Genomic DNA, 23,119 nt, shown 5'->3' on the forward strand with positions numbered 1-23,119 from the left:
GAAAACAGGCCAGCATCAATTCTGTTCCCTTCGTGTGCAGGGACTTCCAGTGGCATAGTCTTTCCTGTTCTAATTCCTTTGCCTATGCAGTACTAACTCAGTAACTCACAACAGCCCGATCTTTGCTATCTCTTAAATTCAGCACACGGCTGATAACAATCAGACTAAACAACAGAAGTGCACATTTCTTGTGTTCATAAGGGAACAAGATGGTGAAAGCAAAAGTGTGAATGTATAGTAAACCTCTATTTTGTGGGCTACAATTCCAAATCTGCAAATAATACCTTGAGGTTGGGAGAGTGTTTGGTTTTTCCACTACATGGTATTATCTGTGTATGAATAGTAGACGACTTTCATCAACCGGTGAAATACGACCACTTTGCTTATTGGAGGCTTGAAGTGGTGAAACCCATGTTTAGTCTCTAGAGCAAAGTTTCCGGCATCCCCCCCCCCATACTTCTCCTTCAACCCATGCACGGTACTTAGTACTATAGGTTTTTGATACCTTTCGTGTTTGGGGTTTTCATAAAAAAAAAAAAAATCAACAGATTAGTTTATAGGGAAAGGGGGATTTTGCCTTTAAAAGGTAAAATAAGAGGTCCTCAGTTATGGCAGCCACTCTTCTGGAAACACATTATGAAAATAAAATAAAAGGTTTGTGGTTGATTACTGTCACTAAGACAGAAAATAATCCTCTCAGAATGGAAATTTTAGGTTTTTTATGACTAAATCTATGGCGTAGCTGGAAACTCGGGTTTTTCATCCTGCAGACCAAGCACCTGCAGTTTTCAAGGATTCTATGTTGGAAAGAAGGTCACTGTAGGTGTGAAGAGTGGCTGTCATAACCATTGCTAATTGTGAGGAAATCTTATAATTTTACTTTTTTTTATAAAAGGCATTACTGTGTAGATTCACAGCAATAGCCAAAAATAAAATTGGAGTAACTTGATTGTCTTTATAAAATTTAATTACCATTATTTTAATGGTAATACTTAACTTAAATATTTAAGTTATAATTACATTATAACTTAAATATTTAAGTTATAATGTAATATACAATCTCTAAGTACAGAGGGTTTCCATAGCAGTAAAAATGCTTATAATTGGTTACAATTATAATTAGTTAGAAATACAATAAAATCATTGATTTTTAAAAATAATTTAATATAGAAATTGCTTTCTTTCTGTAGATTAAAGGTAAGAAGGGAAAGAAGAAGATTGCACCACCTCCACCATTGGCTGCTAAGAAAGTTGAACACAAGAAAGTTGTGAATCCTTTGTTTGAAAAGCGACCGAGGAATTTTGGAATTGGTGAGTAAGCTAGCATGCCTGTGGCAGATGGCCTATGATGCTTTATTCCAATTTAAAGCTAGGCCCTAGCTAACATTGCCAGGTAGGCAGTGAATCTATTATACATAATCAAATCTTCTTGAATATATCTTTGTGGTATTGGTCCCACTTTACGGCTTCAAAAATAAATCATATCATTTGAAAAGCCTCAAGAAGGAACAGTTCAATACTAACCAGAATTTGAGTTAATTTTTAAGTACAAATTTATATATCCACACATCTATCCTGAAACCATCCTACCTCAATTTGAATTTATGCCCCTCATGTGTAACCTAAGCAAGAGGAAGAATGCCATCAATTTGAATTTATGCCCATTGTGTGTAGTCGGAGCAAGAGGATGTCACCAGCTTGCTCAATCCATTTAATGCCTTAAACACCTCAGCAGGCACAATATGGCCTTAGTAGCCCTTGTGCCATTAAACAACAAACCAAGAACGTAAACACCTCCGATCACCTATCGGGTCCTAGCCTAGTTCCAAATGCTGCAATTTGTGGAATTGAAGCCCTTCTTAGTAAGACCACCCTTGTGTTCCCCTCATTAATCTTGTTACCCTTCTCTGCACCATTTCAGATCTAAATCCTTCCTGAAATGGTCACCAGACCTGCATGCGGTACTCAAGATGCAGCCTAACCATTGCCTTTTACAAAGGGATAATCCTTCTCTCCTAGTAGATGGTGCCTCCGTAGCCAGGTGGGCAGGAGCAGTAGTGTGTAGCACACGCTTCTTGATTAGACTGGGGTTCGAGCCCATGACCACCAAATATGGAGGATGCGGAAAGGTCAGGGGAATGACCACTGCATATCCCTGGAGCAATATGGCCTTAGTTGCTAATGCTCCTAAAAACCAAACAACAACAACCTAGTAGAGTATTCTGGCAACCTGTCTGCACTGTTCAGAGAACTTCATATCTGGCCGTATAATTACTCCAGGGCCTTTTTTATTTTTCCACTATGTTGAGAAGTACTACAATGGGATTACTGCTATCCATATGCATTTGACAGCGTTAAGCTTCATCTGCCATTTCTCAGGCCATCTGCCTAGTTTTTCTAGATCTTATTGAAGTAGCTAACCTTTAATTACTGTCTTTAACCACCCTATCAATCTTTGTATCATGGGACCAGCACTGAACCCTGTTAGACTCCACTAATACCATTAGTTGACAGAGCTGTTGATAACCACTGCCTTCTCCCACTCCATATCCCTTTATCCATAGCAGTAATTTCCTTTAATGCCAATTTGGGCATTAAGGGAAAGAAAGTGGAGATCAACCCCAGTCTACCCCAGTTGCTTTATGTTTAAATTCAACAATTTCTGTTCCACTTTCTCTCACTACTCCAATTTGTGCAGTAGTCTTTTATGTGCAGCAATTTCAAAAGCTTTCCTGAAATCCAAGTACAGTAAGACCCCTGTATCCACTGGGGATACGTTCCAAGACCTGCCATGGATGGCTGAAATCACAGATATAAGCGAACACCTGCCGACCCAATATATAATGTGTGATTTTCTTGTACATACATACGTATAATAAAGTTTAACTGATAAATTAAACACACAGTAAGACATTACCAACATTAAATGCTGTAATAATAAAGTACAGCAGACTCTTGATTTACTGGGATTGGATTAACCAGGACACTTCAAGACTCCAAATTTAAAAAAAAAAAAAAAAACCACAACCAGAAATCATAAAATTCAAATAATAACTAGAATAGGTATAAACAGATATTTTGCAAGTCATAAATATGCAACAAGAACTGGCGTTATAAGTCGTCATTGGGAGATTAGTGTAACTATTAATTTTAACACCCCCCCTCCCTTGTCTTCACACTCACTGCTTAAAAAAAAAAAAAAAAAAAAAAAAAGAGACCAAGTGTTTAGTTTGGTTTAGTGTGTCGCGTCGATTTTTGTGTTCCGTCGCACCACAAAAGGACAGATTTTGTTTCGTTATTTATGTCAGGGATGTCAGATTTTTTTTTTTTTTTTTTTTGTTTAGATATCTCAAAAATGATGGGCAAACACAAGAGTTGTATTTTCAAATTAAACAAACTTGAAATTATTCAAGTTTGAAAACAGTGCATCCATTAAATCTCTAAACCAAACCATATGCAATGTCGTAAAAAATAAAGGGAAGCATCGTATTGGACATGCGAGTAGTACGGGTTAAGTTTTTAATTTTTTTTCTGTGGGTAACCTGAATCAGCTGGTAACTGAATCAGCGGATACGGGGGGAGCACAGCTGTATAAGATATCAAAATTATCTTTTATTCCAGTTTCTTTGTCACTGTGATAGTGGTCACATTGGTCAGACAAGATCTCCCCTTAACAAACCCATGCTCTGATTGAAATATAACTGCACTCCTGTCTAGATGATCCTACATTGCTTCTTTAACCAGTGACTCCATTATTTTCCCCTTTAACATAAGTTAATTCAACAAGTTTTCAATTACTCATGTCACTCTTTGATCCACAATTGTGAATTGGGGATATATTTGCATCTCCAGTTCACAGGGACCTTTAACTGTGTACAGCAGCAGGCTTTTATGTGCAACAGTATCAAAAGTGTTTCTGAAATCCAAGTATAAGCATAAAAATAATTTTTTGCTTCCAGTTCCTTTGTCATTGAATCAGGGTATCCATTCAAATTGGTCAGACAAGACCTCTCCTTAACAAATGCATGCTGCATTCATAATTATGGCTAAGGGTTTGCTTACCTCATTTGCTGCCTGCCTTAATATAATTTTATAGATCTGGTCTACCCCAGGTGCTTTTTTTTTTTTTTTTGTTTAAATTCAACAATTTCTGTTCCACTTTCAGTTATCACAAAATTATTCAGCTTCCTATTAGTTTGATACCATTAGCATCCCGTTCTCTAAAGAATTCCTCATGGGTGAATGTAGATGTAAAATACCTATTCAGTTTGTCAGCAATCTGAGCAAGGTAATCAACAGTTAACCCATTGATGTTAAGTGGCCCAATGTGATTCAATCTCTTCCTCTTTGCTGCCGCCCTTCACATTCTTTGCCAGAGACGTCTCATAATCTGCCTTAGCTTGTCTAACTTCCTTTGTAACTTGATTACAGGCAATTTTTAAGGTGTCTTTAGACCTGAATACAGTTCCAAATGTGGTCTTACTATTTCCTTGTAAAGATTGATGACATCGTTCACCCTACTAAATAGCTAGAAATATTCTGTCTAAGTGGTGATTTTTTATGTGGTGTTATGTTGCAGATCATTGCTTTAAACTAGCTTGTTACAGAAGATGGGGAGGCCTTTAATCCAGTGCTTACAAGAATAGATGCGGGGAACTTTTCATTAAAATTCAATAACCCTTTGGTACTTGCCTCTATGATCGTTACTCAAGTAGTTGTGAGTTGAAATGATCCAAAAAAAAGGAAACTTGATAGCCTGCTGACATTTATGAAAACTTCTGAACAATTTTTTTTTTTTTTGTGGTTACTAATACTGTCTAGTTCTCAAAACCAAATTTTTGGATTAATAGTTCCAGTAGTTATTTTTTGAAAAAATCATTTATTCAGTTTCCCTCTTTTCTTTTTTCAGTTTGATGCCAGCTTTCAGAAGTTTATAACACAGCTTCCAGTAAAGTTTACCTCAGATTTGTTAATAAGTCAAATACAGTAGAGCGTCAATTATCTGGAATAATTGATGTCAGACCTCTTCCGGATAGCCAAATTTTCCAGATAATAGAACCGGATAATTTTTTCTTGTAAGATTAAATTAAATAAAAAAAAAATTATAAACCAATATCGGAAAACAGAAATATCCATCCAGGCAATTTTATGATTTTTATACAAAACAGGAAAATTAAAAAGATTAAATGCTCTCAGTTTTTTTGACTTACCGATAATGAGCATGGACAATCTGTGTGTCCCAATGGCATTTGCATATATAGCAATTGTAACTCACTCTTTTCCCATCTTAAAACTTGGTGCAGGCATTTCTCTTTTAGTGGCTAGGGGTTTTCTCAGTAATGCTTTCCATAACAAGCCTGTCTCAACATTATAAACCTTTTCTTTCTCATAATTTGCTATAACTGAAGCAAACTTAATTTTCAAAGGACACTGCTGCCGATTCGTCTGCAGAAGGTTTCTTGCCTTGAATATCTAGTTCACTTATACAGTTTTTCAGCCAACCCATGCTTGCCTTAAAATCTTCGTTACCTCTTAATTTTCGATTAAAATCCAATGCTTTTTCACATGACATTGGGCCAGACACCTGTTCACCTGAACTTCGCTCTGAAAAAAACAAAAAAATAGTGCACTCTAAAATAGCATTTTCAGCTTTCGACATCTTTTTCCTGCTAGATCCTCCTTTACTATCCATAATCGAACAAATTCTGTTATAGCATTGGAATTTTTCTGACGTCGTAAATTTTTGAAGTCCACGTTACTCTCTTTGGAAGAGTTTTCCTAAATTTTCACCTTTTCTAATTCTATTAATAATCTGTTTTTTGTTGCAATGTTAAAACTATGCATTTTCTTTTTGTTCACATTTTACTGTAAAAAATTGAGAAAAATAATAAATCTCACAGCTTCAGGTCAATATTATTCTTACCAAATCTGGAGCTCAACTAATCTTGAAATTTACTCATGGTTTCCAAGAAAACCCAGTATAGTCTGATATTTTTCTAAAGCAGATTTCTGAAGGTCACATAGAATTCTATAGGTCACAACCATAAAACAATAAAAACAATTTGCAGTTTTCGGTTTATTGCACTTTTTGTTTGTACAGTCTGTTATAAACAGGTGGTAAACTCGATCTTTCGCTTATTATAATCAAAAGTCAGTTTGCAAACGTGATCACTATACTGAGCTTACTGTACTACTGTTACTAAAAAAAGAAGAAAGATCAGCCTTTCAAATTATTTCGGATAAATGACTTCTGGATAATCGACTGTTCTACTGTATATATAATAGAAAGATTTTGTAACCATACAAATTTCTTTTTTATTACAAAGGACTTTCAAATGAGGGAAGAAAAAGTGCTATTCAGTTCTTTCTGAATAGCACTTTTTTTTTGTTGACAAGATAAATTTATATTTTGACATCAATTTTTGTAAGTTTATAGTGCAATTGCTATATAAGTACAATGCCACCGAAGGGAGAATATAATTTCAGCAATAGGGAGAGTTGACTCCCTATTGTTGAAAGAGCCTGAGGCTGCAGCATTAGTAAATACTATCTATATATCGATGTATAGCAGACTGAGGGGAAGAAAGGTCAGCACATTGTGGGATCTCCATTTGATATATAAAATGAATGCAGAGTGGCATCAGAGGAGATGTATTGCTAAATTGAAGACTGCAGGTTATAATGTCTCAAGGCCCTAGTGATGGACATCATCCATGTGCTGAAGCCCTCTTAACATATCTCCAGAGAAGGGTGGAAGATAAAATAAATTTCTCTCACTTGAAAGTCCTTTGTAATAAAGAAGAAAGCATTTCCTCATTCCTTGTATTGCATTCTCTGTAGCAGCTTAGTTGGCATGATGCTCCAGCATCTGCCACTCAGTTTGGAGAAGTCTGGTTTGATGTGACTGGAGGAATTTTTGAAGGCCTCTTCAGTTGAGTTTGATTGAATTATAATTGGCTGTAGTTATAGTTATAGAATTATAATTGGCTGTAGTTATATTCCAGCTGATTTCAGTTGGAATATAGTCCCATACCCTGTGAGTCTTCATAACATGCAAATTGGTCTGTGAATGCACATTCTATAGATGCAAAATAACTAGACATGAGCAGCGGCTCCAGTTTAGTAAAAGAATAATTTTATTTCCTTGAAGAGACATTAAAATTATTTGTAAAGTAGCAAGCTCATTATCAGATGTAAGCCAAGTTTGTATAGTAGCCAAGAAGCCATGGGTGTTGGTGGATAACTGATTAGTCAGCATAGGGATTTTATTTCCGACACACTGCATTTTGATAGAATAGTAGTCTGACTGACTAAAAATAATGTAAAGCACACAACTTCCTCTTCAAAAAAATGCATGATTTTTGCTTACCTCTTCTGTCACATTTTTCTTACAAAGAATCCTAAGTTCTAATTATATGTGATTAAAATGTTGTGTGGCTGGCAATATAAACTGAAACTCAATAAGGCAGGTTTTAAATAAAATAATGTAAAGAGCTATAAGCAGTTGGCAACTTTAGTTATTTTTTCTAATTTAGTTATCTGCAACATATACTCTATACTCACAACAGAGCATAGGCTACATTGCATTAGGTCACATTAGACTGAGCATTATAAATCAAAATTGGTGCTGAGTTATAGTAAAATGATAAATATCCACTTACATATCATACATAAATATGGAGCCACTAAAGGAAATACTAAAAAGCAAACTTGTGTATATAAACTATTCATGAAAATTTGGTAATAGTTACATAGCTATATTAGTTGAATTCTTTATTAAATGTATGCCATAATTCATGCAGTTAACTTCTAACATGGAATCTGACAGACACCACTTTTTAAAATTTTTAAATTTGGAAATACTGAGATCCTTCCATGTACCTCTGCTCTAGTCTTTAGCTGTTTTTATGATATTTTCCGTTTTCATTTTGATATACTCTGAATTAAATAATTTTTTTGCTTAACATTTAACAGACACCAGGCAAGCAAAATCATCTTTCTTATAGGCAACTTGCATTCCCATGTGAGATGTGGGCAAGAACTGTTTAATCTTGCCATTACATAGACTTCACCAGCTAAATGTGAACAGCTGTTCATGTTGCACTGCTAGATGCCACAGAAGTACCAGATGCTTTGGTGGGGGGGGGGGAATAAGTAAACTTAGTTCTGAAAAATATATTAAAAACATTATTATTGATTTCTCTTATTGTTCAGTATTTTGTAATTGAGTTTAACAAATCATAATTGATAGAACTGTTTTTCATTCAGTAAAAAACAGATTTTTTTTATATAATTAAAATAAAGCATGGTATCTCACAGACTCGGTGAGCAAATTTGTTGCTCTTCAATTGATTATATATTTGTGCATAATCATGCCCTATTCCAGCTGTTAGATAGTAACATTATATACATATTATGATTTTATTACTAAATCACTTATCAATTTTTAGGACAGGACATACAACCAAAGCGTGATCTTAGTCGCTTCGTTCGCTGGCCTAAATACATAAGATTACAACGTCAGAGAGCTGTTCTCTATCAGAGACTCAAGGTTCCTCCTCCTATTTATCAGTTTACACAAGCATTAGACAGGCAAACAGGTAAGTTTATTTTATTCTTGTTTAGGATATCAAAGTTTAAAATTAAATCCCAGACATTTCATGGATGTATTTTAATCAACTTTGGCACATACTATAATTGAACCTCCTGTAATCTAGCAGTCTCTTGGAACTCAAGCCTTGCTAGACCCAAGTCATAAATAAAATTGCATTTTCATATAGTAATCTGTTATACATTAAAAAAGTTTTCCTCCTAGTGATATTTATTTGAGTCAATAGGAAAAGAGGGCGGAACAATTACGTCACTACAAATGTGCAGGTAAATAATTACAGTAATACCCCGAAGTTACGCGATAGGTGGGTCCGACGAAAATCGCGTAAGTCGAATTCGCGTAAGTCGGGGTACAACTTTGCATATAAATACATATAAATTTTGCTTAATTGGGACCAAGGACTAACAAAAACACTAGTTTAGAAGAAAAATATTAATAAAATTGCAGTTCTTTATACATATTAATACAAAATATGTATTAAAAAAATAAATGACTTACGTAAAAAAGTTATTTCGATGTCGATGGCTTCATAAAATCTAACAAATTCGTCTGACGACACAGCGCGTTCTTTTTTTCACGCAGAATTTCTTCGTAGCAAGCTAATAATTTTTTTATTCCTTGCTTTGTAGCTATAACGCGTTCTTCATTGGAGTCTATGTTTTCTAAAATTTTTAAGCCCTTTACAATTGAGCCCTTTTCAATTTTCAACCTGTCAAGTTTTCAATTGTCGTGTGCTTTTCGCCGTTGCTTCATTTAGGCCTGTAGCACGTGCAATATCACATGGTCTTTCATTTCGCTCAAAGCGTTTCACAATTTCATATTTTTTCTCTATCGACAGAGGTGGACTGGCCATAAGCCTTACCGGGGAAATCCCGGTGGGCCAGTGTGATTTTGGCCATAAACCATAGTATGACGCCACTATAAATTTTCCCGGGTAAGAATTTTTGACCCAGTCCGCCTCTGTTTATCGATAATTGCTTTTCTTTTTCTCTCTGAATCTGCAGTGTCTTCACCAGGACGCTTCCTTTTCACACCTTTTAATTAAGTATTTTACTCATTTTTAGGGAATAAAGCGCAATTACAAAACGAGGAGGCACGCTTGATACGCATAAACAAAGCTGCGCGCATGTAGCAACTGAATCAACAACACCATAAAGGCAGAGATACACTATTAACACCTCACATTTCTAGGGGTTACTACCATAAAACAATAAAAATCCAGTTGCGTTTCTGCTAGTGAAATCTGTTATAAACTGGTAGTAAACTCGATCTAATTGCATTTGCGATTATACCGATAGCTGGAATTGTGTTGGTTTTTACGTTATTATGGTGAAATGTGTTTCCCCTTCACTGATATAAAAAACATAAAAGCAGCAAAGTTGAATTTTGTTCATCTTTCGCTCTCATTCTCCGCCGTCGCACCGTATATCGATAACATATGAAAAACGACCTTGAAGATAGTGGGCGGCAGCGTTGCCAAACGAAAAAAATCAAGAACCGCGTAACTCCGAGTTCGCGTAAGTCGGGGTAGCGTAAGTCGGGGTATTACTGTACATTGTTATCTTCCATTGAAAGATAATTGCCTCCATAACGTTCACCAACCTCGTGCACGCGGTTCACTCTGTAATACATGACCACGCATGGCATCATTTGATGTTCCATTGTAATGTCAGCTGATGAAGAGACCTGATGTAGTTTGTATATATGTAAATAGTTTAGTATTTTGTAAAAATTTTAAATATTTGTATAGTTTGTAAATATTTTAGTTAAATATTTTAGTCCTCTTTCGGATGCAACAATATTCCTCATGCATTATGGAACCTGAAGCACAGGCCTTTTCCTAAGTGACCTATGTAAACAGAGGTAAATAATTACATAGTGATATTTATTTGACCTTGAGAATGGTGTGTGGTGGGATAGCAAATGGGAGAAGAGGGATGTGGGTCATGTGGTATAAGTAGCCGGGGCAAGCCGACCGGGCTAGCTGGGTGGGTAAAGTGCCTGCCTGGCAACCTGAAGGTCGCGGGTTTGAATCCCGCCTTGGGCTTGGATCAAAGTACTGCAAAAATCTTGGGAGGTGCATTATGGCCACAGAAGCCGATGCGCCAACAACTACCAAAAAAAAAAAAAAAAATAGGCGGGGCAATTACGTCACTACAAATGCACAGGTAAATAATTACATAGGTCATTTCCTGATTAGATATCGATCATAGTGGTAAGGCACCACTTGTGGTTTCCCACATCTGTGCCATCAGTACTCTTCTCTTGTGATGAATACAGAAACCTGTGTAAAAGCCAGAAAAGTGTTGTGTTACATGTGTAGTTTAGTGTTGGGTTGTGGAATGAGGGTGTTAAATGGTTAACGATAGTTTAGGGTTGTGTTGTTTGTGCTGGCTTCTTGGTTGCAGGGGCCCCCTAGTGGGACTTCATGTTGCCTGCAACTACCACTAGGAGGTGGGCCAGGCTGTCCACAGTACTCTGGCTGCTCTCTTCAGGGGTTGCCTGAGTTTCCTAACGGAGAACAAAAGGGAAAAAAAAGCATGAATGAGGGAGATAGCTGAAGGATGGGAGTAAAAAGGGGAGGAAGAACATCAGTGCATTTCAACAGGTGTGCCTTTTACGTAGAGAAGATTTAACTTACACTGCGATACCTCTACATTTTACTTAGAAAAGTGTGTGGGGGGGTTGGCGAGCAAAGCAAGCAGGGGCAAACCCCCTCGTATATGCATTAAGAGAAAAGTGATATTGGTATCTAATAATTTGGAATGAGGGTGTTACATGGTTAACCATCTTAAAGATTAATAATATTGAAGTAATCATACCACATGATAGTATATTAATAATTTTAGTGAGAATGCTTTAGTCCTGTTCTTAATGACTAAAAGGCTACATTTTAACACAATATACCATCATGCTATTACTGATACTGCAGCCAATAAAACGAGACTCCAGTCTCTCAGCTGATAACTATTCTCCAGCAGCCTGAATTTGTAATAGGTGACAGGTGATTAGGTGACAAAACAGTATTGTGTAAAATAAAAATGCAGCCTTTTAATGATAATGAGTGTGTATTGGAGGTGTTCTCTTAGGGTGGCATGTAAGGGACCAGGTGTGTGTGTGTGTGTGTGTGTCCAATGTGGTATCAACAAATTACCTGAAATTTGTTGAAATTGCCTTGAAACTACAGAGATATACTGCTGTTAACTGTATTTTCAAATAATAGTGGTTTTTATATTTAGAAGTTTCAAAAATTGATGTAGAAGGGCTTAATGAGCAAACTATACGAAATATGCATAAAATCAGTGGGATATTAAAAAAGACATTTCCAGGCTCTATCCTTTCAACAAGATTCAAGACAACGTGGGCTTAGCCTAGCAAAATTGAAGAAATTCTGATGAAATTGAATCAAATAATGCATGTATATGATATTGCTGTATAGAAAAAATGAGCTCTTACCTTTTTGATGATTTAAAAAAATATATGTAGTGAGATTTTTATTTTATTTTTGATAATATTCTGCTCTGTTTGGCTGTAAGTCAAAATAGGAAAAAATTAATTTTTAAAAGCATTTATCTACATAGTCTTCAAATTTCAAATTCCCTGAAAAAAAAAAAAAAAAAAAAATTCACTCCAGGTGGCATCTAATAGTCCAGAAATTCACTTGCTAAAGGGCTAATACATTGTGGTATAAGAGTTTGATGTTATTAATATTGTTACTCCTTTTGAAATTGATATGATTTATTTCTCTCTGTGTCACTGTCTGCAAATTTAAGCCTTTTCACTCAGCACTTCTACACACATTTCATGATTGTTTCATCAAAGCATTTTTCTTTAAAAATGCAGCCTTTTTGTCAGGAATGGGCTACAACAACCGACGGCCACATCACGTACCTTTATTATCAATGAAGAACAAGAGAGCACACCTCCTGTGGGCACACACAATAGATGTGGAAAAACTTGCAACTTGTGTTTGTTTGGAGCTGATCCTTTTGGCTCACATGGATTTTCTTTTAAGTAACATATTTAAGGACATGATGAGAGGGACATTTTGAGAACATGATGATTGCCATTGCCCCTAGAAATACAGGTGAAATAAATTGGTCAAGTGGATATAAAGAGATTAATAATGCAAACAAATTGCTGATTCTCGAGTGGTTTGCTTATTTGCCTATTCTCCTAAAAATATCACATGAGAACATGATGATTGTCATTGCCCCTAGAAAAAAAGATTACTGGTAAGTATAAAGATTACTGGTAAGTCCAAGGAGCTTGCATGAAGTTTAGGAGCTACTGTACTATTTTCTGACAGCTGGATATTTTCAGAAAAATAGAAAATTTGAATTTTACTAATGAAGAAATATGTCATTTTATTTATTTTAAGAGAATTATTTCCATGTAAACCATGCTGCACAGTTTTTTTTATCTGGTACACTAGTAGTAGACTTTTTTTCTTTCTTTCTTTTAGATTAAGATACCTAATTAAAACTAGAGAGTAATCTTGTGCATAGTCCATTTTTTCAGTGGTAACAGATTTTGATCACATGATTTGAGTTTTGAGAACATGATGATTGCCAATTCCTCTAGAAAACAGAAGCACTTGTGCCTAATTATTAAAGAATTTAATTAGTATTAGCAAGCTAAAAGATGCCAGGAAGCCATACTTTTTCTGTGTTACTTTTATAGTGGAGACAGATTTAGGGGGCAGCTCAGTCAGAAGTTACCTATCAGCCTTCCCCATAAATTTTTCTAGGCTATCAACTGTGACCACCCAGAGAGGCAGTTTATTCCAGCGATCAATTTGTTTCACTATGAAAATTCCAATCATTCGTTCTGCACCCTCCTTGCAGTGCCTTATACATAGGGTGACCTATACTTTTGGAGTAAAACTGGGACAAAACACGTTCCAAAGAAGAAAATCCAGGACAGCATTATTGTTTGTGTCTTTTTAATTATATGTACCTTTGTAAATAAAGTAAATTATTTTCTAATTTTCTTTACTTTAATAAGATTTTATTTAGTGTATTAATAAATAATTTAACTTTAAAAATCTGTTTAAAAACATGCAAGAAAATATCTAACGAATCAAATTTAGAAATTTTTTAAAGGTGGGATATTCAAGTTACATTTTTTTTATATTTTTGTTAGCTCAGTGGTAATCATTAGAAAAAAATCAAGTTCACTTAGTTAAAATGCAAAATTCATTCTTTCCAAGACTTTTAGCATTTTGGAATCATATAAGTAAATATAATGCTAAGCATTTTAAATAAAGCGTACTTATTTTTATTTGTTAGTATTTATATAAATTGACGATTATAAATCACAAAATTATATAAATCTCGAATTTTGAATTTGTGTAATAGATAATACTGCTGTTTGAGATTAGTATAGCATGATAATTTATTTATTTCATAAATTTTGTGTAAGATTCTACATTTGTGCATAATTGTATTATTAAGTAACTCTAAAGCCATAAATTCCTTAGGAAGTTAGTGTTAATCCCTATGGAATAGAAAAAGACCAATAAAAAAATTTACAACTGAAATAAAAATATTTTTAACTGGAACATTTCCTAAACTTGCTGGGACAAGTTTAGGAAATGTCTAAAATCCGAGACTGTCCCAGCTAAATCAGGATGTATGGTCACTCTACTTATACACCTCAAAATCAGGTATATTTTTGAAATACTTAGTTTCCAGTCTCTCATGTGGATGTCCCCTTGATGTTCTCACCAGCATTCTCTGAGTCAGCCATCTTTGAATCCTTTCAAGGACTAGTCCTTTTTCCTTTTTTTTTTTTAGATGCACTCTCCAGACGTAAACACAATATTGAAAGTGCAGTCTCATTACTGAATTGTATGACAGTACTGTAATATGCTCCCTCCTAAATGCAGAAGTATGGTATAACATTTATCTGCCATTGCTTCCCCCTCCCTCCCTTCAGCTCTACCCAGACTAGTGTACCCCCTTCCCACATGTGCGCGCGCACACACACACACACACACACACATATGCAGACCCTTGCATTTGGCAGCCAAACCAAGTCATTTTGAGGCCTGACTCATTTTTAACCATTCTTTCAACCTTTTTTCAACTTTTTTATATCATTTGCAAATTTAAATATATACTATGTTCCCCGTCTTGATACCATTCAAGAAAATCAGAAAAAAGTTGCCACACACCAAGCTTGCTTGGGGGATTCCTTAACTCTAGTCTACTCTGAAGAATGATCATTTATAAAAATTCCATAAATTCTATCATCTCTCAGTCCACTTCAGGATCTTGCTCATAATTCCAATATGCTCTAGTTTGCATAGCAACCTCACTGTGAAACAACAGCAAATGCTTTTCTAATATCTGAGTGTATATTATGTTTTTTCTTGGGTCCAGTTCCTATCAGGGTGTTCATATTCCAGAAAGTTAGGAAAAGTCAGGGTTGCATCAGGTTAACATTGGGTAAGTGATCCTGGGGATATCTGAGCTAGATGCTTTCACTTCCAAGGTGCAATATTTTCTTATTCTCTGACACTTTATTCTATTGTGACCTTCACAGCTTCTCTGTTCATCCTCTGTAATCAAATTCTATCCTTATTTGTTTCTTTTTAGGAAAGGAATACCATCCGCAAAAATGAATTTCCTTTCTTTTTCGGATGTCTGTAGATACAGTGTTAATACTCCTAATTCCACATTGTTAATATGAATATTTCAGAATATTCCAGTAGTCTAGAAATATCAGCCAAAACACTGCATCCCCCTTTAATAATTTAGTCTACCTTCCTTCCTTGTCACCTACAGTTATAAAAAGACCAATGAGAGTTAAGTACATTGTGAACATCAAAGTAGGTTGATGACAAACACTAGTATGCCACAACAATTTGTGATAGAACTGGGCACTTGTATATGTAGAGTTAAAAAAAAAAAAAAATTAGTACAGTCCTACAAACATTGTGTTGTTGAAGTGGTGCTGATATGGTCCAACAGTTACAACTTAAATATTAATACATTCATAACAGAAGCTGTATGATTTGTGAATAAATTTGGTAAATTATGGACTTAATCAGCCAGCTGAATTTCTATCATGAATTCTTTAAAACCAAAATGTTTCCTTAGGGAAGTCAAAACTCTGCTGACTTCAACAAAATTCTTAGATAGCAAGTTACCAACTGACTTTTTAGTAGCATTAAGTTAAATATTATTTAACTAATTTAATAGAATAAATATAATAAAAATAAAACTTAAATATAATTCAGAGAAGTTTTTTGAACCAAATTGAAATGAATAAATTTTGCAATATGTTAAAAGTTTACAGTAAATATTAAAGTAAGAGACATGTAATATTAGAACTCGTTTTTTATTGAGCCATCAAAAGATCTTTGACAAAGATTGAGTCATCTTTGTGGGTGCAAGTGAGGGCCATCTTTGTGCACACATTCAGACAGCCAGTAATCACAAATTAAGCATGGCTGCCTCACATTTACAGTGTTGAAATTTGGACTCAAATAAGTTTTGGAAATTAGTAATTTAGCATAATTATGTGGGATATCCATTATGCAGATTTTATCAAAGGTGAATTTAATATTCTGTGTTAAAATATGCTTAATTCAAAGTAAGATATGCTAGTTTGGAAGCTGTGGACTGATTAGATGACAATTTACATGTTGTAGCTTCTCTCCAGTGTGCATCTAGTGGAACCTTGATGCTAAGAACTGAATCCTTTACAGGAAATACTGTACATAAAATCATGTTTTTGGAATGCATTAATCATTCTATTCTGTTTAACTTGGTTTTAAAACAAAACTTGAAAGATTTGATTTAAAAACAGATTCTAATTTACGTACTGGTTTGGAAACTTTTTTATTCAGTCTTTTAAATAAACAGGATGAGTGCTTTATATTACTGATCAGTGTAAGGGATGCAAAAGGAACATTGTAGCCAAAGCAGATTTTACCTGCTCACCAAAATTACATCTCTTGGATAGTTTATAAAAAAATTATATAAAAAAGGTTCAAAAACCTCAAACTAGCTTTATCACTAATTCAGATCACTTAGCTCTCCCATCCCACAGTTGTGTTTGTGTGGGTCAGAGTACCTTTTCCATTTGTGTTCTAATTAACAGTTTGGCGATTGCATGTTTGAAGCTTTAGATAAAGATTTGCATGTTTTTAGAATGAGCAAAACTTCCTATAGAATTTTACAGAAGCTAATTTGAATGTTTAGCTGTCTTGTGATGATTATCTCCCCCCCCCCCTGTTTTTTGTAATAAACAATGTATTTTTCTTATTCTAGCTACTCAGCTTTTCCGATTGCTAGACAAGTATCGTCCAGAATCTAAACAGGCTAAAAAAGAAAGGCTACGCCTGAGAGCAGAAGAAAGAGCCAAAGGGAAGGAGGATGTTCCTACAAAGCGTATGAATGTTGTGAGGCAAGGTTGCAACAGTGTTACCACTCTCATTGAACAGAAGAAAGCTCAACTTGTTGTTATTGCTAATGATGTTGATCCTGTTGAGGTAAATTATTTATAAGTATTTAACTTTTATTTTTTTATTTTTTATGAAACCCCCAAACATGAGAGATATTAGAACCTATAATATTCAGTACCTTGGATGGGTTGATGGTTGAGAAGCTGAAAGAAGATACTTGTTGACATTAGACTTGAACTTCTGTAGATCGTAATTTTCAGGAAATGCATATAAAGGAAGGTTGATCCAGAAAACGGAAGTTGAATGACTAAAAGAGTAAGAAGAAATGTTGATTCTGTGAATTTGAAGTTGGACAGCAAATGGATGTTGACTGACTGCAGCACATGTTCTGACTAGTTTAGAAGAGAGAGCAGGAATTATAGAAGCTAGTTCAGAAGAACAGTGCCCATGGAAGTATCTATAGAAAAGGCACTCAGCAGTAACAGAACGTCTGAGACAGTAGAGAGATTTTGTTAGAGATAAGTCATTAATTAACCTGTTTTTCTTTTGAATGGAATCAAAGCCTCAGAGAGGTTTTGGGGGCATCGCTCCAGATGTGGGAAAAATATTCCATGGCAGGAGTGATTTGTACAGAGTGAACAGCTGTTTGGAAGAAAAGTAACATCAAGAGAGAGAATAGATGTATTCTCTTCTATCCCCAATGGAGATATATTATCTTGCCTATAAATCAGTGTCCTGGAAGATAGGCATAGGATTCTTCTGCTCCAATTTCCTTAATTTTCTTTTTGCGAGATAAAGACACGACTGAGTTTTAGAAGGATTGAAATGAACTAAGTTATCTCTGCCCCACTGGAGAATTTACCTGGAGGTCAACAAGTTAAGGAACTTGTGGATATTCAAGAAGTTGAAGCTGTTTGTGCCAGGGCAAGTTTTCTCAAACTGGAAGACAATGTGCTATCATCAGCAAAACTATGGGTAGAATTTCCACTCAATGGAAGAAGTTCATTAATATACAAGAGGAAAATAGTGGGAGAAACAACTCAACCTTGTGGAACACCTGCATTGTTGGAGAAGTTAGAAGACACAGCCATCTACCATCACCAGCAATGAGCAGTCAGAGAGAAAACTGGATACCCAATTACAAAATACAGTTAGCAAACTATAATAAGGCAGTTATTTAGAAGAACTTTATGTCAAACACAGTCAGCAGTGCAATGTCAAGAGCGATGCAACAGCTTTAGTTTCACCAAGCTTTTCCATTGACTTTGTCCTTAGATGGGTAACATAAGCCAGAATCTCACCAGTGGATTGACACTGACAGAGTCTATACTGGTGATTGTTGATCAGATAGACTGTTTCTTGGTAGTTTGAGTTGATAGTTAATTGATTTCCCCATTACTTTAGAGAGTAGAAATAAGAATAGAAATATGGGATGATAATTGGATGAGAAGGAATTGTCACACTTTTTAGAAAGTGGTTGGATATGAGCAAGTTTCCAAGCAGAAGGAAAAACAACTTTGGAATAAGAAAGTGAAAAAAGGTGACAAAGAACATGAGTAAGCTCAGGATACAGGCTTTGAGAACAAGTGATGAAATACCATTAGAACTTGCAGTTTTCTTAGCATTAAGATTGTTAAAAATCCTTCTGACATCCTTTTGATGGAAGACCACAGGAGGCATTGAATGGGTTGTACTGGAATGGTGGGAGGTGGTTTACCAAGATCATCAATACTCAACTTAGAAGAAAAGTAGGATGCTAGCAGGTCAGTTTTATCTTCATGGGAACCATCTGGTTTAGGCAGGTTAGAATAGAGATGGGCAAAAGTTGCGGCCAGTAGCTTTGGAAAGAAACTGGAATGCTCCCTTACCATTTGGAAAAGAAGCAAGCTTTCTACTTTTAGTCTGTTTGAAGTCTAGTTTGGGCTGATTAATAATTGCTGCTTTACAATTGTTATGCGTTTGTTGTAGGCAGAAAATGAACCTGGAGATTTGGATACAAGCCGGTTGCTGTATGCAACTTTCTCATTTTGAAAAGCCTTATGCCCAGATGGTGATATGTGTTGAGAATAAGTAAAATCCTTCCCCACTGGAGAAGGTTGCTTATTCGAGATAGTGCAGTATTATGGCAACCTTTTGTTGAGGCATTCACAATGAGATGTAACAAAAAAATGCCATTTCACCTACTTCGGTGATTTACTATGAACTAAAATGATACCGTGCACTAACTTGTTTGTCTAGTAAATTTCACAGTCTGAGGCTTTCAGCCCTAAACCCATTTTTTAGTACCCCTTGATGTTAAATTCTCTTTATTATCCATAGATAAAGTTATACAGCTTATCCTGCTATATATGCCATCCTATGCACATATTTGGCACCTTTCCACAATTACATACATAAAACACCTGTACTACCACATTACTCCCTTTCTTCAGTAATGCCATTTCATTTTATGGTTGTATGCACCATAAATATGTTGCACATTTTTGATGTGCAACGTTTTTATGGTGCATACAACCATAAAACGTGCTGTAAAAACTTTGCACATTTTCGATGTTATTTATTTTGCATATAAAAATAAAAAAAATTGTGTATTTGTATACAATTCCTATACATACATATTTTACTGCCCCATTCTGTAAATAATGACTACCAAAAAAGATACTGTTTAAAAAGAAAAATATCAAAAAGCATTAAAATAAATATTGAAATATTGGAAAATAGGAGTTTTAAAGTTTTGGCATAAATGGTTTCCAACATGGATTTGGACATTGAAAGAGTATGTGCATTCAGAAGAAAATTGGATGATCTGATGAGTGGTTATAGATTTAATTTAAATCTGCAACCACTGGGGGTGGAGAGCTCTTGCTCCTTTTCAGTTGAAAAATTAGTCATCAAAAATAAAAATGAAACAATAGTGCTCATGCATGTTTAATTTCCATAAATTATTTAATGTAATACCTGTTTGAATTTCAGTGTTATTTGAAACTTAGTCTTAGTGCAGTATGTACTGATAAAATAAGTTTGAAAGTAGAGTAAGTATTGACAATTTATAGCTTTTGTGGAACCTATCCCTAACTGTTATATGAAAATGTGTATTTTTATGCACCATGTTTTTTTGGTACACACACACACACACACACACACACACACACACACATATATATATATATATATATATAGCAGGATCTCCTGTAATATTAAATGTATATATGTGGAAAAAGTTAAGATAAATTAATCAAAGATTACTTCTTTGTAGTGATTTATAGGTTTCCTCAATCTGAGGAAATCTATAAATCACTTCAATAATAATCACATTAATGAGTTTTTTAAACTTTGATCAGACATTTTTGAAAAATGTTTGTTCATTCTTTCGGATATTTGATAGCATTTTTTTGTTCTTTAGTTGGTGCTGTTTATGCCATCCTTGTGCCGTAAGATGGGAGTCCCTTACTGCATTGTGAAAAACAAGTCTCGTCTTGGCCATGTTGCTAGAAGGAAAACCTGTTCCTGCTTGGCTATTACTAATGTCAATTCGTAAGTATCATAATCTAATTTATTTTGCATTAAAAATATTTATCTATGCTGTATTTTTCTTGACCATACTACTATGGGTATGAAATATGAAATTCATACCATGTAACTAATCATGTAGAAAAAATTATTGAGTGACTTGTTAGAGGCTGTATTCATTTCAGAAAAATATTTCTGTGTGAGTGTATCTGTTTCCATTACAGTATCATTTCTTTTAAATTTTGATAGTACAGACAAATTTAATGGTGCTTGCCTTTTTTATCTAAATAGGCATATCCAAAATTTCAATGCACTTGCATTGAAATTTTGGATATGCCCTCTATGGCAGAAGTGAGGTTCTACATCACTTACTAAAGTGAGTAGGTTTTGATATTGTTTAGTGTTGGAATGATGTATTTAAAGGAAAATCTACCAATTTCATTCTGTTGCTTTGCTCAGCCTCTAATTTTCAGGGACTGATTTTCAAGTTTTAAATTTTAGGAATTGCTTATTTTCATCAATTATGGGACAAAACTTAAAATACAATTGCTTCCTTAATGTTGTTAAAAATTGCCTAACTATTCACCATACTGTATAGCACTTCTTCAAATCCATAAATCTCCATCATGAAGGTCTTTTCACATTTTCATCAAAATTTAGAAGAAATGTTCAAATGTACGCCATCCGTGCAAAATAAAATTTCTACTACCAACTAGGATGCCCCTGAACACTTTGCAGTCCCTCATGGCTAGATTTCATTGATAGACCATCCCTTCAAGGGATGGTCTATCAATGAAATTCCTTATTATTAGTTCCTTTGATAACTGGTTGTTTTAATTGTTGAGTATTGCACAAGGCAGATATTCCAGTTTGGTCTGACTTGCCTTTGTTGGAAAATGTAATTTCATACCGTAATAAAATTATTTACCACTGTACCAAAAGTCTGATATTGACCATTCTTATCTGAGGCCTGAATGAGGAGGTCATTCCCTGGAATATTAGCATTAGTAGAGGCATATGAGGCAAGAAAGCAAGCTTATGCAGCATCAGCCCCCCCAAAAAAAAAAAAAAAAACAAGAAAAACCCCTCCATTCTTTTCAAATGCCTGTCCAGCTCAGCCTTAAATTTATTTAGGCTATTAGCTTCAACAACAAAAGATGGGGCGCCTCTGTAGCCAGGGGTGGGCAGAAGCAGCAGTGCGTAGCACACGCTTCTTGATTAGACCGGGTTTCGAGCCATGACCACCAAATTCGAAGGATTCGGAAAGGTCAGGGAATGACCACCACATATCCCCAGAGCAATATGGCCTTAGTTGCTAATGCTTCTAAAAACCAAATAACAACAACAATAAAAGATGGAAGCCTGTTCCACCAATCAACTATCCTCTGGCTAAAGGCAAATTTGCACACATCTATTCTTCAATTATCTTTCCTCAATTTGAAACTGTGCGCCCTCAGGTTCCTAGTCTGAGTAAGAGGAAGAATCCCATCAGCATTCAGCTTGCTCAACCCATTCAAAGCCTTATACACCTCAATCAGATCACCTCGCAGGTGCCTACTCTCCAGGCACTGCAATTTGCAGAACTTAAGCCTTCATAAATAATTTTCAAATTTGAAAATTCCTAGAACAAGAAAAAACAATGGGATTGCTTGTATCATTTCTAGGCCGTGTGCCATGCTTTTCTTGGAAGTGTCATATGATTCATTGATAACTTACAAATATTCAAGATATAAATATGAAATATTTATATAGCCAGATATGAAGTTCTCTGAGCAGTGTAAATGGGCTGCCAGAGCAGATCATAGAGTTTTGTCAATGATATATAGTAATTTTGCTAGCAGAGACAAGATAATGATTATCCCTTTGTATAAAGCAATGGTCAGGCCACACCTTGAGTACTGTGTACTCAAGGTGTGGAGGCCTCATTTTAGGAAGGATGTAGAATTGCTAAAACAAGCAGAGAAGGGCAACAAGATTGATGAGAGGAACAAAGGGGTGTGCTTACAAAGAAAGGCTTAAATTCTGCAAGTTGCAGCATCTGGAGAGTAGGCACCTGCAAGGTGATCTGATTGAGGTGTATAAGGCCTTTAAGAAACACTTGTCATGATGAACCGAAGACGACAAATGAAAAGCAAGAAAAACACTGTCAGGGAGAAAATTGAGTATACTGAGTTATGCAAAGCATTAGAAAGAGACTGAGAGAGGACATAAGAAGATTTAACACAAGAAAAGTAGAACAAGCATTAAGAGAAAACAAAGGATTTAAATTAGCAGCCATGAGCAGTAATACAGAAAGACAAATGATACTGAAACTGAAGAATAGCGATGGTGTACTTATAAACAGCAGAGAAGGCATAATTCAAATAGCAGAAGACTACTATAGAGAATTATACAAGGAGCAGGGGAATGATGCCAGCAGTGGGGAAGATGGATTGCAAAGTAGCAACACATACGACATACCCGATATTCTTCCTGATGAGGTAGAACATGCATTGAAGAAAATGAAGAATCAGAAAGCCCCAGGGGAAGATGAAGTTACTGTAGAGTTGTTAAAATTGGGAGGAAGAGACATAACACAAAAA

General features: G+C 35.2%; 1 protein-coding gene across 2 annotated transcripts in view; it reads left to right on the forward strand.

Moving 5' to 3' along the window:
• The window catches only part of RpL7A (ribosomal protein L7A), a 42,068-nt gene that overhangs the window by 14,154 nt on the left and 4,795 nt on the right, over positions 1–23,119 (forward strand). The window contains exons 1-5 of one of the 2 annotated variants that reach the window (XM_090369916.1): positions 210–224; positions 1,191–1,311; positions 8,451–8,600; positions 16,894–17,114; positions 20,431–20,561. In XM_090369916.1, the coding sequence (XP_090226042.1) occupies positions 210–224; positions 1,191–1,311; positions 8,451–8,600; positions 16,894–17,114; positions 20,431–20,561 (638 nt within the window). Of the gene's footprint in view, positions 1–209; positions 225–1,190; positions 1,312–8,450; positions 8,601–16,893; positions 17,115–20,430; positions 20,562–23,119 lie in introns of those variants that run through there. The other variant, XM_090369915.1, reaches the window with a different exon arrangement.

The sequence above is a fragment of the Mastigoproctus giganteus genome, chromosome 3, assembly GCF_048544385.1.
Source record: "Mastigoproctus giganteus isolate SK-2022 chromosome 3, ASM4854438v1, whole genome shotgun sequence".
NCBI classification, from domain to species: Eukaryota; Metazoa; Arthropoda; class Arachnida; order Uropygi; family Thelyphonidae; genus Mastigoproctus; species Mastigoproctus giganteus.